This window comes from Centrocercus urophasianus, unplaced genomic scaffold (genome assembly GCF_019232065.1).
Source record: "Centrocercus urophasianus isolate 14NV4802_14NV808 unplaced genomic scaffold, USGS_Curo_1.0 seq_1357, whole genome shotgun sequence".
NCBI lineage: Eukaryota > Metazoa > Chordata > Aves > Galliformes > Phasianidae > Centrocercus > Centrocercus urophasianus.
The window spans coordinates 561-14870 of record NW_024884539.1 but is presented as its reverse complement, the minus strand read 5'-3'; the positions used below and the strand labels follow the sequence as shown (position 1 = coordinate 14870).

The 14310-nt window shown below is 53.6% G+C and overlaps 1 protein-coding gene across 3 annotated transcripts in view; it reads right to left on the bottom strand.

Annotated features, from left to right (window-relative positions):
- MLLT6 (MLLT6, PHD finger containing) overlaps window positions 1–14084 on the bottom strand; it is a 35740-nt gene extending 21656 nt beyond the window's left edge. Inside the window, exons 1-8 of one of the 3 annotated variants that reach the window (XM_042813054.1) lie at window positions 12150–14084; window positions 9851–10285; window positions 9444–9574; window positions 8518–8572; window positions 7319–7428; window positions 6774–6877; window positions 5990–6083; window positions 5045–5152 (exon numbers count right to left, since the gene is read on the bottom strand). In XM_042813054.1, the coding sequence (XP_042668988.1) occupies window positions 5045–5152; window positions 5990–6083; window positions 6774–6877; window positions 7319–7428; window positions 8518–8572; window positions 9444–9574; window positions 9851–9875 (627 nt within the window). In that variant the 5' untranslated portion in view covers window positions 9876–10285; window positions 12150–14084. The remainder of the gene's footprint in view (window positions 1–5044; window positions 5153–5989; window positions 6084–6773; window positions 6878–7318; window positions 7429–8517; window positions 8573–9443; window positions 9575–9850; window positions 10286–12149) is intronic. The other 2 variants (XM_042813052.1, XM_042813053.1) reach the window with 2 other exon arrangements.
- Between the last annotated feature and the right edge of the window lie 226 nt (window positions 14085–14310).

The following is a 14310-nucleotide window of genomic DNA, read 5'->3' as shown; positions in this document are numbered from 1 at the left end:
TGTCACAGTGATGGTAACAGCCAAATTCACATCCTCCAGCTCCAAAATGCTGCCTGTCTCCTGGCTGAACAGCCTCCCCTCACTGCTGGTAAAGTCTGCAACAGCCAACTGAGCAGCGCTCTGCTTCTCTGTAGGAGTGCATACATATGTACGTATTCAGCAAGAGCCCTGCCTGCACAATAGGGACCAGATTTCTGGAACGCCTCAGTTCCCATTCAGATGCTTGAATAAACCATCACGTTCTCCAAAATAATAAACGCTGGGCACGGAGCTCTTTTGAAGATCTCGTCCTCACTCCATGTGCTGAGCAACTGCACACAAACTGCAGATCTGCCTTGCAGGGAGCAGCCTTCGTGCTCTGCCACTGTAGCCCTGTGAGGAGCAGAGCAATGCAGTGCCTCGTGTTAAATGGGCCTGGTAATTAGTGCCATGGCTCGGCAGGTGGGCAGAGCGAGGTGCTGGTGGGATGGTGATGCCCACAAAGGCACCGGGACAGGAACAGTCTCGGTTCCTCCTGGCTGCATGCTCATATGCACTAAGGCAACCCAGGCCTCCCCCAGCAGCTGTGGGTTCCCTCCAGGAACTGGAAGGCTCCAAATACTTCCTGCCAGAACCACAGGGTGCGAAGAAGGGAGGGCAGGAGGAGCAGAGGGCAGCAGCACCATCCCCTGCCTCTCGAGCGCCTGCTCTGCACCCAGCTCTGCTGTGCCCTGCACTCCCCAGAGCTCCTCTGGAAACCTTTCCAGGAAACTTTCCAGACCTGCATGGCTATGCCATGAAGCAGAACCCACAGGGGGAGGAGGAGGAGGAGGAGAAAAAGAGGATGCACCGTGTGCAGGAAACCTCTCACTGCCCACAGCCCATCTTTGCAAGCCAAAGCTGAGCCCTACCTTGCAGCTGCTGGGTGCTCCCTGCAGTAGGTGGGCATGCAGAGAGCACAAACCCGTACCCAGCAACAAACTTGGTGGAAAATAAGCTCTCCCCATGCAGGGCTGAGCAGCTGGAGCTTAGTGTGTGGGCATGGGGCAGGGCAGGCCATAGTGGGAGGGGGGGGGAGCACAGCCAAGCCAAGGCAATGCCAGCCACACAATCTCCCTTCAAGCTCAACCAGCAGAGAAGGAATGAAACAGGAGCTCTTGCTGCCAACAAGGGTTGTGCACTGTTCCTCCTGCTCCCTCCATTGCCAGCTCCCCTTCCCAGAGCCCCCTCTTCTAATCTGCTGGACACTGGCAATGGGATCATTAAAAGTAGATGAGGCAGGGAAGGAGGGTGGGCAGAGCCAGGAGCTGGGAAGAGCCAAGTGGGCTCTGCTGTTCCCTTCCTCTTTCCCAGGCTCTCTGAACTCCCTGCCCAGAGGAGGAGGATGAGGAGGAGACCAGGCTCTGGGCTACAGCCATGGCAGCCGCAGTGAGGAGGAAGGCACTGGGCAGAGGGGCACCAAACCCCCTCCTATATCCCCCACCTGCACTGCAAACGGCCCCAGGAAGCAGTCAAGGATGCTATCAAACAAGGCCCTTCTGCTAAATTAGAGCAAATTGAGGTTCAGCACACCTTCCCAAGTGGAGAAAAGTGTCGGCTTTGCATTTCACTGCCTGCATGGAAGCAAAGCTCCAAGCGCTTCAGATGGGCCTCCATCACGAACCCAAAGGCAAACACAAAAATCCAATGGGTCTGGGGGCTGCAGAGAGGAGGAGGCAACACAGCCGTGGTCCTGGCTCCCACCCTGCAGTGAGGGAAGCAGTTTGGGAGCTCTCTGTGTGTCAGGACTGTGCAGAACTGCTCCATCCCCAGCCCTGGGGCACAGCTGCAGGTGAGTTCCTTTGCTCCAATCTCTGCCTCTGCTTCCTGCATCACTGCAAGTCTCCAGGACAGGGATTCTCCCCACTCATAACCAGCTCCCATGTTCAGTCCCCTAATTTTGCTCATGGGTTCCAGGAGTTTGGTAAGAACAGCACTGGAGGAGCATCTCTGCTCATTAAGGGCAGCACTGGATGAGTGTCTCTGCTCCAGGAGTTTATGCCTTAATATCTTGCAGTGTTTCTGTGCTCCCATTCACTCCTGGTGGGACAAACTACATTCCATGGAGCATAGTCATTTATTTTTCTGTGCATTTCCAGCAGACAATATAGGTGACAGAACATCTGCACTTCATTCAACTCCAGCATTTTCTTGGTGTTTAGCTATTGTTTTGTTCCTTTCTTCCTTTCTTTCTATCTCTTTTTAAACAAACCCTGCAAAGGCTCCCACAGGGCAGAGCACACACATGGCACTACCAACCCCAAGGAAACAAATGGGGATCTTTTTTCTAACGTCTGGCATGTCCAAAGCTTGGAACTCTCTCATTTTCAGGACAGAAGGAAATGCTGGAGTTGGTATCATTAGAGGGGCGGGGGATCTTGGTGCTGGCCTGCAGTCCCACAGCACAATCTTCCTTGTCCTGCAGAGAACAAGATGCTTCACAAACACCAGGCTGCCTCCCAGCAGGGCTCAGGAGCCCAAATCCCAGCTCTGTTGTCATGCTGAAGCCGAGGGGCTCAGTGTGGTGCTCCTCACTTTGTGCTCCTCTAAAGCCCAAGCGAGCAGCGCTGCTCTGCTCTGGGTGGGGGCACTGAATGCCATGCAGAGCACCTGCAGCCTGCAGCTCACACACTGTGCTGTGCAGTGAGCATTCAGCACTGGTGCAGGATGCGACATGACAGCCATCAGGTGGAAGGATTCGAGATAAAGCTGTTCTGCAGCAGCTCAGTGCAGCAGCTGCCCTGCAACGCGTGCGGTTAGATCACGCTCTGCACGTCATGTACTCCAAAGCTCTGTGGGAAGCCTCAATTTGGGCTCAACCCCAATCTGGGCTCAGCTCCTTTTTGGGTTCAGCTCCTTTTTGCGCTCAGCCCCAATTTGGGCACCCTCATCCTCCCTTCCAAGCACCCTTACAACCCCCAGCCCTGCTGCTCTGCCCCTGCAGCCCTACTCTGCTGCCTGCCCTCCCCATGGGGATGCAGACGATTCAGCCCTGGCACTGCAGCTGCACAAAGCACTCCCAGCCCCACCGGGGCCTCACTGCACCCACAGCAACAAGAAGGACTCTGCATGCTTCGGAAGGAGCCCGGAGGCCAACAATAGTGCCAAGCAACACCAGGAAGCTATAAATAAAACCCCAGCTCTCCTGCTTTTGCTTCCCCCTGGCGCTGACCTGCTTTCCAAGCCGGCGAGCAGCGCCGCCCGCCCGACCCACCAGCCTGCACCCAGCCAGAGCTGTGCAAGCACACCAAAGCTCTGCCAGCCCCCAGCTTTGCACTGCCAGCTATCATCCCAGCCCATCACCCAGCCCTGCCCTCCCACCACCCCACCCCCCCCAACTGCTCCTGCCTAAAAATAGTGCGTTCCAGAGCAGCGCTTCGCCCCGTGCCAACCTCCCGGCCCATGCACAGATGCTCTTTCTCCTTCCTCCTCCCCTCCCAGCAGCTGAGCACACACACGAGGAGTAAACACTCCCAATATGTTTGAGCCTTGTCACCAGTGGGAAATTTACTGACTCGGTGTCACTGGGTACGTGCAGACCTGGGAAGTGAGGCTTGCCTTGTTTGCACACGTATCAGGTAGGTTTGGGCAAGCTTCCCAAGCACCTCAAGGGCACGGTGGGCAGTGTTTCAAGCTGGATATTGAAGGATAACCTCTGTAAATAAAGAGGGAGACGGCTTTCCTGCCCACACAGCTTATGGGCTCTCAGCTGAGCCTGCCAGCAGGGTGCCAGCAGGGATTCACCATGGCCACATGGCTTCTGAAAGCCTGGAAACTGGGCTGGGATCCACCAGGCTCCGGCCACACAACCCAAGGGCTGCTGCTGGATGTGGGTCACCGTGATTACCCACTCAGCATCATTTATTCATGCTGAGGATGCCTACTGCAACAAGGGGAGAGCACGCACATGAAAACAAGCAGGCAGCCCCACACTGAGGGCAGGGCTCAGAAAACCCACGCTGCCATTTCCATCGGGTCACCACATCACAACGGCGTAATTTGGCTTTTGACCACAGTAAAAAAACACGCAGAGGTCATTTGTTGCAATAATTCTGGGTTCTTCCAAACAAAAGCCACAGCCTGGCCCATGCAGGATTAAAAACTGACAGCACTGAATGCATTCCCTCCCGTGTTATTTCCACTGCAGGTTCTACATCCCTGTTTTGGGGTGCAAAGGGGGAAAGCCAGAGCTCTGCTGGGATTCTGCCCTCTGTGCTCACTACTGTTTCTCCTTGAAATACAAACCTTCATCACGTGGCTCAGCTGGTTAATTATGAACCCTGGCGTGCTGTTAACATGGCCTGTAACCTTGCAGCAGTTTTGATGAGTACACCTTAACCAGCACAGTTAAACAAACAACGCTGGCACTCATCAGATCTGGCACGCAGTGCTCTTCTAAATACTTGTTTAGCAAATGTAAGTTCTTTTCAGGGGTGGACTTGAAGCAGGTGGCACAAAGCACTGCCTACGTCATGGGAAGTGGTGCTGCTGCTGGCAATTAAGCTGCTGGCCAAAGCGTAGTTTACTCATCAGTGCCCTAAAAGTTGGGATCAGGATAATGACCCCCAGTTTATCAAGCTCTTGTGTTTAACCTCACAGCTCAAAGTACTCCCAAGGATCAGCTCTGCAGATGGAACCCAGAGCACGGCGTCAGTGCGCCGTAACACAGAGATGGGAAAGCTGTGCATTTCATGGGTGTGCTCTGCCAGGACACCTCTATAATCCAAACACACAACCTGGCTCTCCATTACAGAATCACAGAATTGTAGGGGTTGGAAGGGACCTGCAGAGATCATCGTGTCCAACCCCCCTGCCAAAGCAGGTTCCCTACAGCAGGTCGCACAGGTAGGCCTCCATTCCCCATGCTCTACTTGCATGCACAAACATACTTTGTTCCCATCACAAAACACAGCCACGGTTCAGATCTCTTTGCAGAGCCTCCCTGAGGATCCATCCCCGCTCCCTGCGCTCTCTTCCCCTCCTCACCTCCATCGCTCTGCCTGAGAGCTCTGCACACACATCTCACCTTCTTTGGCCTTTCGTGGTGGGACACGTGCTTCTCCTGGGTGGGGGACGTGGACCTGCTCCTCCTCCCAGCAATGAAGGAGCTGCCTGCAGAGTGCCGTGAGGTCTTCTGGGGTCAGCGGGGAAGGGGAGTCATGGAAAACAGGGGTGGGGGTCAGGAAAAGAGAGAGGGAACAGTTTTATAGAGCCCAGCTTTCATTGAGCAATGAGTGAATGGTTCCCAACACGCGGGACTGAATTCGATCTGCATCAGATTCCCCTGCTCTTAACGTGGAAAACACCATCCTGCAGATCAGAGAAATGGAAGCAGCAGCGCTGCTTGGACAAATCAACCCCCCTGGGACACAGCATGCAGTCCTTGGCCTTGTGTGGGGCTGTGGGGAAGGCTGCCCAGGCTCTGGAATATTGCTATTCATCCCAGATTTGAGCTGCATCACATCAAATACTGAGGGTACCTGCAGGGCAGGGGAGGGGGTCCTCCAGCTTGGAGGGGAAGCTCGAGACAGCAGTCAGTGTGTGATAGCACTGATAAGAAGGGAGGGAAGTGGGCAAAGCAGGCAACAAAGAGCCACAGAGACACACACTATGGAGAGGTCGGGTTTCCTTTTTGCTGGAGGGGGAGAGCAGGTGTCTGCTAAGGATGCCTCTCACTCCTGTAACTAATAGGGGAAATCCTTTGCCTCAAATACCCCTCAAATGACTCCACATCCCTTCTGGATTCTCCCTGTCCTACGGCAGACGCTCGGGCTGTTCTGTCACACCTCTTGCTCAGGCTGCATGCTAACTCCCTGCTCTCCTGTCCCATCTCCTTGCACTTCAGCACTCTCCTTCTAAGAGAAAACATCCCTTGGACATCTTGGGATCACTTCTGCAGCCACACAGGTGGGATCAGGGAAGCCAAAAGCAGGATGAAGATAATCCCCACTGGAAGGATGAGGAAACTCACCATCTTATTGAAGTGGTACTTGCAGTAGCCACAATACTTGACATTGTCAACTTCCAGGACTTCTTCCTCACACAAGAGGCCGGCCATCTGGGCACTGGAATACATGCAATCAGGAGGAGGACAGCAACAATTGCACACAGCTAGATGTCGTATCTCATAAATGGGCAAACAACAGTGCAGGATACCCAGGGAAGGTCGTGAATCCTCCCATTCTGTTTGGCTAATAGTTTTTGGGGAAGCGGATGGGGAAGCAGAGTTCAGGCTGTTTAAAACCCATGTTAAGACTGTTAAAATTGCCACTGCTTTTCTACCAAACTGCTGAGCAATTTTTGCTTTCCTTAAGGCAGCAGCAGCAGTTCCAGCAGAAGACACACAAGGAGGAAGGAATCTGCACAGAGCTGGGAATCCCCTCGTTGTGCTGATGGGCAATGCTGCTTCCAGGCTGCAGGGGTACACGAGGATATCAGCCCTTAATATCACATCATCTAGATGATACTGTGCTGGAAAAGGAACATTCCTGGCTCGTGACTCATCCCTTCTCTCCTTGGATTCCACACAGTCCTAGGGAAACCCCCAGCCCTCGTTCTCACCGGGGAAGGCTTTGCTGAAACCTCAGCCTTCCTGGGGAAGTTCCCCTTGCAAACAGAGCACGGATGAGATATCCCTCACACAGAACACACACGGGGGGGATTTGCCCCACGCCTTACACCACTGTGTGCTGCAGCCCCAAAGCCACAGCAGCAAAACCAGCAGCAGGGATTGATGCAGAGTGGATGGAGCTCACCAGGTGACATGGAAAGCTTGCCGACAGCCGTGCCGGTTGCACGCCATGCAGGCTCCAGAAGCTGCCTTGCTCTCCCTGCCCTGCTCCTCACAGATGTAGCAGGTCTGCAAAAAAAGGAAAAGGAAGCTCTCAGAGAGGCTGGCTGCTTTGCTCCCGCTGTTCTCCAGGAGGCAAAGCTTTCAGCAGCTCAGATCTCTTATCGTCTCCCTCCCGTGACGGCAGCTGCGGTTGTTTCTCCGCGCCACGCACGCAACTCACGCATCCCTTCTTCAGCCCCAAACAACGAATGCGTTTGATCAAAACAGGTTATTTGATCAAAATAAGCTCACAGCTTGGAGGAGCTGGGAGGTTGTGCAGGTGGCCGCGTTGGGGGAGAGGAAAAGAGGGGATCAAACATTGCTTCCAAGAAGGATTTGCTTTGGGAGTTCTTTTTAAAGAGATCTTGGTACCCGGAGGTTCAACAGGAGACACGGAGGACTAAAAGAAGCCACGAAGCAAGGCAGGGTGAGCATGCTTGGGGCAGGGAGGGAGCGAGGAGGGCTCACCTTGTTGAAGCGGTCGTGCGGAACGTACTGCAGGACGATGGGCTCCATGGTCAGCACGTTGGCAAACTGCACCTCGGGGATGTACAGAGCACACACAACGTGGGCCCAGCCTGGGGAAGCAAAGGCAGAGCTGTGGTAAACGTGCTGCAGCCCAGAAGAGCCCTCTGCTCACATAGGGCTGCAGTCAGGCACGGCAGGGAAAGAAGGAAGAGAGCATTAGGAAGGAAGCCAACTTGAGTTAGATGTTAGATTTGAAACGGTGCTTGTTGTAACTTGGTTAGGAATCAGAGCCTTTGTGGGAGAAAGATAGGCAGGCACAAAGGAGAACGCAGAGGTTTCTTCAGGGAAAAGCACCGTGCAGCACTCAGTGCCCTTCAAAGCACCCTGAGGACTCATAACCCAGTGCTGCAGATCTAACCAGAGCCGTGGACAGCGTCCCAGCAGAAAGTGATGCTGATGGGGCGAGTCTGACATGCAGTCCCACGCCAGCAGGAACAAAGCTCCCTTTATTGGCTGCTATCAGTGGCTGAAGAAGGCTCTTTTTCACCAAGCCAAGCGAGATTACAATCTGAAGCCACCAAGACACTTCCCAAATCAGATGTGTAAGCTGAAATTCCATCTGGTCGGGACAGAACTGAGAAAGCTTGAAGGTCAGGAGCCTTTGGGGGCTGATCCATGCTGGTACGCTGACTGCACTGACAGAAATTGGTTAGAATGAGGGTGGACTCACTCGGATGGGCAGAGCTGGGCTCTATGGTTACAGAACCACACAGCACTCAAAGCACTCAGGCTGTGTGCATACAGTGACACGTGTGCAACACCTGCTGTGCCTGCCTGCACAGACCTGCCCAAACCACACAATGACAGTAGGAAGATGCTATGCTATTACAAAGCAATCCTCCGACGTGAGGATGCCATTGCATCAAGGTTTTTCTAGCAGACACTACTGCAAAACACATGCAGGCCTCAGGGCTTCCTCTCTGCATATTATTCTCCACCAGAATAAAGATCTCCCTCAGCACTATCAGGGTGCATGGCAGGCAGGTATGGAAGCCTTTCTGAAAACTGATTTCTCAGGGCAGAATGCTCTCATCCTTTGGGCCTCCAGCTTCATCTTGCTGGTGATGCGGCTCAAAGGAGAGCTGCTTTGCAGCCAGGAGAGCTGCTGGGACCCCAGTGCCCTGCACAGAGCTACTCACCTCCGTTGTCAGTCCGTTTCAGGGCTCCATCTTTGTGGGGACACAGCTCACATCTCTTGAAATGAAGCAGAAACAACAAGTTTAATCTGAGCCCCCCGTCCAGGGCACGGGGCTGGGAGAAGGGTGCTTGGTTTAGAATGTGCTTCTGAAAGACGGGGGCTGCTTTCAAGGAGAGGAAGTGGAAGAAGGGTTGAGAGTGGTGTGGGTACAAAAAGACACTGAGCTGTGTCAGACTGTGTGATATGGACACGTTTAAGCCCCAACCCGGGGGCCACAGGCAGCTCTTGACTTTCATGGGGCTTTTTAAAAACAAGTTTTGGTCCTTGCGGTCGTGAAGCAAAACTGAAAACCGTGACTCAGAGAGCAGAAGGCAAATAAGCAGGAGCCATGATCTATCTTTGCCTCTTCCCTTTCTTCCTTTTTCTCTTGTTTTGCTTTATTTTTTTGTTCCAGCCAGTCTGATGACTGGGGCTGTTGTACCATTTCCAACAGCCGGGCGCTGGGAGCCATGGATTGCCCAGCACTGCTCACTGCTGTCTGCTCTGGATGCTCAGTTTCCATATGCAGGTGTGCACTGGGGAGGTTTGGGGGCACGCTGGCACACACAGGGGTCCCTCTCCCAGCCCTTCTCCTTCCCTAGCAGAAATACCAGATTTGTAAAAGCAAAAAATAAGAGCACGTCCCACAAATGTGGGCATCCTCACACACCCCCAAGGACCCCCCACAAGGGTGGGCATCCTCATATATCCTTGAAGACCTTCCATAGAGGTGGGCATCCTCATGGAGCTCAGTGCTCCTCCTGCTGACATTCAGACACAAACCAGTGGGCCTGCAGTGCTGTGGGCAGCAGGGAGGCTCATCCCAGCTCTCAACTCCTCACAACAACGGCACAAATAAGAGACGAAGGGACGAAAACCAGTGCCCACCTCGCTTTCCCTGCAACTTTGCTTGGAATACACAGTTCGCATTGCTGCTGCTTGGGTCCAGACTGACGGAGAGGCTCTCACAATTAGCATGGAAAGCCAAGACAGAAAAAACAACCGGGTGAACTGAGACACTGTAATAAGAAATTTGCACTTGAAAAGGCCCCTCCGCTCTCCCCTCCACCCCTCGGATCAAAGCGGCTCTCCCACCACGCGATTAGCAAAGCTCTGATTGTAACAAGAGGGGTTAACAGCTCCATCGGCCCCACACAGGACTTTTAATAGCCCTGCCTCTAAATGACAGCTAAAGCCTTCACATGATCCCTCACATGAGTGCCCTCTGGCCATCGCAGCTCACCGGGCTCGCCAGACAATTTGATTACAAAGTGGATGGGCCTCGAGCTGCTTACGGTAAGCACAAAGCATCGGCTGCATCCTTTAGGGACCCGCACATCTGAGCCGGGATGCGGGCAGGGATTAACGGTACCTCCTCCTTTCGCTCAACCTGTGCAGCCTCCGGGGTTTTTACTTCAATTCTTCGGGAAAAGAGCGGAGTTGGTTGATTAAAAGCAAGGTTGGAGCTCCCGACCCCCCCTCCCCCTCCTCCCCAAGGGCTGTGGACTCAGGGACGGCGCCATGGGAGCATCCCACTGCGGTCAGGGCACTGAGCTCCTTCCAAAACCAAAGAGACGGACCTCCCTTAAAGCACAGACGCAGACACCGCAAAGTTCTCAAGGAGGGCAGCATCCTTTGCACCTTCCTATCTTGCTTTCAAAGTAGAAACGTCAATATTTAGCCAACGCACACGCTTGTGGTGGAACCTCAAAGCTGCTTACAAGCTGTATCTACGGAGGCAGACAGAGAAGAAAGACGCTGCTGTTTTGCAAAGGAGTTTGCAACGAAAGAAACACAAATCTCAATTCGTCCCGCTGCCGGGAGTGGGTTTTGCTCTCAGAAAGCAGCGTCCCTCTGAGAGCAGTGTGTGCAGGCAGGCAGCACTGCAGCAGAGATGCAGTGATACCCAGGGCAGCGCTGCACCACGGCACCGCAGCAGCACTGTGAGCATCGCCCAGGACCCGACTCATTTCCCTCACTCTGATCACACTACATCAAAGAAGATTCTTTTCATGCATTTACCCATCTGCACATCTGTAGCTACGACTGGAAAGGTGAAGGATTTGGATGGGAAGTTGCCCCCAGCTCTGCTTTGGGAAGGAAGATGATCACCGCTCGGTGATCGGAGCAGCAGGGCGGAAGGCTGCAGGATGGAAGGGCATGACTGAAGCCCACCAGTGTCCAACAGATTTCAGTGAGGGTGAGCTAAATGAGCAGCCACCCGTGGGGGTGATGTTTGTTTGACACCTTGGAGGCAGTTGGAAGTGCCTGAAGCACAAGAGGAAAGTGGGAACCCTTGTGATGAGCGCAGGTGAGGAGGAGCAGTGTGCACTACTATGGGTTGCATTGCTGCTCCACTGGGCTTCTCTTTACCTGGGAGAGGGAGGAGGAAGGAGGCTCACGAAACCCAAATTCCTTCCTGTGCTCTCCAACGATCTGCAGGATGTAAAGCTGCTCAGAGACACATTTGATCCTCTTTACTGCCACACATAAAAGCGGCGTCTCACAAAGGGAGGAGAGCTCAGGTCTGAGAGTCTGGTCTTGTTTACACCCCCGTTTCCAATGAGGAATGAGTTACTGTGATACAGGACGCAGGGCACAGGTGCCTATGTTCCCCATCCAGCCATCCTTGCCAAGTTCCTTGCCCATCCGTGGGGCAGATCACACTTCTGTCCTGCAGTGAGCAGAGCCCAGCGAGGATGGAGCACACATCTGTAGAGATCCCCTCCGCTGGCTTCACCCAAAAATGAGCTGAACCAGCTCAGAAGGCAGCGTGAGCATCCACCAGTGCTGACCATCCCAGCTGAGCTCTTCTGTGTTTGAGAAAGGCCAGGCTTTAATCTAAACCCACTCTGAAGGAAGTGAAGCAGGGAACTGTCTCACACTCAGGGCAGAGCAGAGGCAATGGCTCCAGTACAGCTGACAGATCTGCATCCAGGCCCCCAGCAGCAGCTGCTGCAGCCCCATCTGATGAGGGCTCACACAGGCAGGCACTGCAAGGAGCTGCTGTGCTATAACCTCACAGACCTCAGGGGCACGCCTGGCCCGATGGGTTCCACTTCTCTGCCCCATCAGGATTAATTAAGAACATTTGCAAAGCGTTCCATGCAGCTAAATTGCTGCTTAGGCAGAAACGAAGCCCTGGTCCAGCATCCTGGCATTTCCTTCCTCGATGCAACAAATCCCTCATGCAGGAGACCATTGCCCACGCAGCAGTGTCTCAGGTGATGACAGCTCTCCACCACTGCAAAACTTTCTGAGGAGCTGCACACCAGAGCCACAGCCTTTTACAAGCACACCGTTACGCTCGAGGTCTCCACATTTTCCTGCTGTCAGTTTGCTTACGAGCTCCTTTGGCAGCGCTCCCGCTGAAACGGCTTAGAGAACCCTCTGAGAGGATTCCTCCTATTGCACAAACAAGAAACGAAGGGAAAGATTTGGAAAGAGAATTGGGCTCTCGGGAAGGCGAGGGGTGAATTTCTGTGCTTAAAGTCACGCTGTAGGGTATGGGCAGAGCTGGGATCCCTCGGGCAGGGCAGCGGCGTGAAGGGCCCCAATCTGCTCCCCATAGGAACACGTGGGTTCTGTACTCACCACCCTGGCGGCTCTCTCTTGAGATTCACATTTCCGACAGAACCACGGTCCAGTAGGAACCTGGACAATCCCATAGCAAGCTGCAAGGGAAGCAGAAACATTCATCTGACCACCTTTGAATGGACCAAATCGGGTCTTATCAGTCAGAAGTGGGTAACAGAACCAAGAATTACACTCGAGCAGCATTCTCTTCCCCTTCCTCGTTTCCACACCCAACAACAGCAGGCAGCCCACAGTGAGAGGTCCAGCATGACACAGTGATGCAACGAGCTCACACCCAGAGTGAAGCATTCCAGTGAGAATCTGCCCTGAGTGGGAATGCAGCACTTCAGAGACCGGGACCAGTTCTGCCCAATGAACACAAATGGGGTCAATTCTTACCCCTTAACTTTGCAAGCATCGCCAGCCATCTGGATCTAACACTGAATCTAACACTGCCCCATAGATGGCTGCTAAGCACCCTCACCATAATTAACAGTAAGATACGATCTCAGCACGGTGAAGGGAAGAGCACCAAATTCGGGTATTCAGGAGCACCTCAGGAACAGGCTGTGCTAACTCCATCTCCCAACAAAACTGCTTCCTCACCCTGCTGCACCAGGCGCCCCTCTTGCTTTGCACACTATGGATTGTCTCAGAGGTTTCCCCCTGCAAGCTGCAGCTCCCACACCTCTAACATTCATCTCCTCGTCCCACAGGGCAGTGCTGCTTGAAGCACATCACCTTCTCCCTCTGTCTGCCCATGGATGCTCTCTGTTGAGGCCTTGAGGGAACCTGAGCACCGCACAGGTGGGTTTATAGCAACAGAGCTGGTAGAGATAGGGGTAAGAAACAAAGCTGTGTGTGTCCAGGTGGGGGAATTCTCCCAGGAAAGAGCAAATTCTATCTCCTGTATTCCACTTTCAGATGCGAGCTGGCAGTTGGAATGGAATCCCGGCCACTCGAGACATTTGAAACTAGGTTGGACAAAGCATCTGAAAATATCCTGCTGGAAGCAATCCGGTGCTGTCCCCGGGGAAAGGAGCAGCCACGACCCGCAGCAGCCTCTCTCCATCTCTCCAATGTCTTCTATTCTACTTCAGCCAGGAGAACGAACGCAACGCTGGAGTTAAACTGAGAGAGCCGACTGCAAGATGAGCCAAGGCACAGACACAAGGAAATAGAAACTACATGAAAGCAATGACAGAGGAGCCTGCCGAGGGTCCATCTTTAGCAACAGGCTCAGGGCCAACAGCAAGCACTCAGCTGGAGCCAGCGTGAGCTTCTGTGCCCGCTGCTTCCAAAAGGAAAACGGGGAAGAAAACAAGGAGAAAAGCAGGCTGTCAATAAGGCAGAGCTGAAAACGTCATCTGCAAATGTTCTTCTTGGAGATTTCGTTTCCAATTTTTGTTAAGGTCTTGAATTATTTCTTTTCTTTTTTTTTTTTGGCTGGAGGGATGTGGTAGCGTTGTCACACAAGCGGTACTGGTGGTTTTTAATTCAGCTCTATGCTGAGAGGGGGTTCCTCACTGAGCCCTGCTTTGGTTCTGCAGCTATTCAGGCGTCAAACACAGCGTGTGGCCATGGGGAAGGAGATGAGATGAACTCCCACAATGGTTTGCTTCTCTTTAGGAACCCGAAGCCCAGCAAAACACCGCAGTGCTGCTGTGCTTGGGGCGCAGACTGAAGGTGTTGTGAGCAGCCACAGCACACTGCTCTGCTCCCCATGAGCTGCTACATCCTACTTACATGGCTGTGCTTTCCAACCACACCAGCAGTGCTCTCCCAGGGGCTCTTCCAACATGCTCCAGCTCTACCAAATCAACACGACCTGCCTGCTGTTAGCAGCCAACACATCCATCTCCGTGGCCGTGGGGCCCAGAAGCACGCAGCCTCGCATGCCACAATTTGAAACCATTCCTGCCACCAAATCGAAGCGTCCAGATGAACCTCGGCAGCAGCACGTGGATGTCAGCATCCTTTACCTCCCTCCAAAAACAGCGGTGAATGAAACCACTCCCTCGCATGCAGTTCGATGGGAGGAATGGAAGAGCTGCACCACCGGCATTCAGAAGCCAAACGTCCTTCCAGAGAGACCCCACACGGAGGCAACCAGGAGATGCTGAGCACCGACAGAGCACAGAGCAACCCTGACCGGCTTCGCTTCCTCTTTCATCCCCTC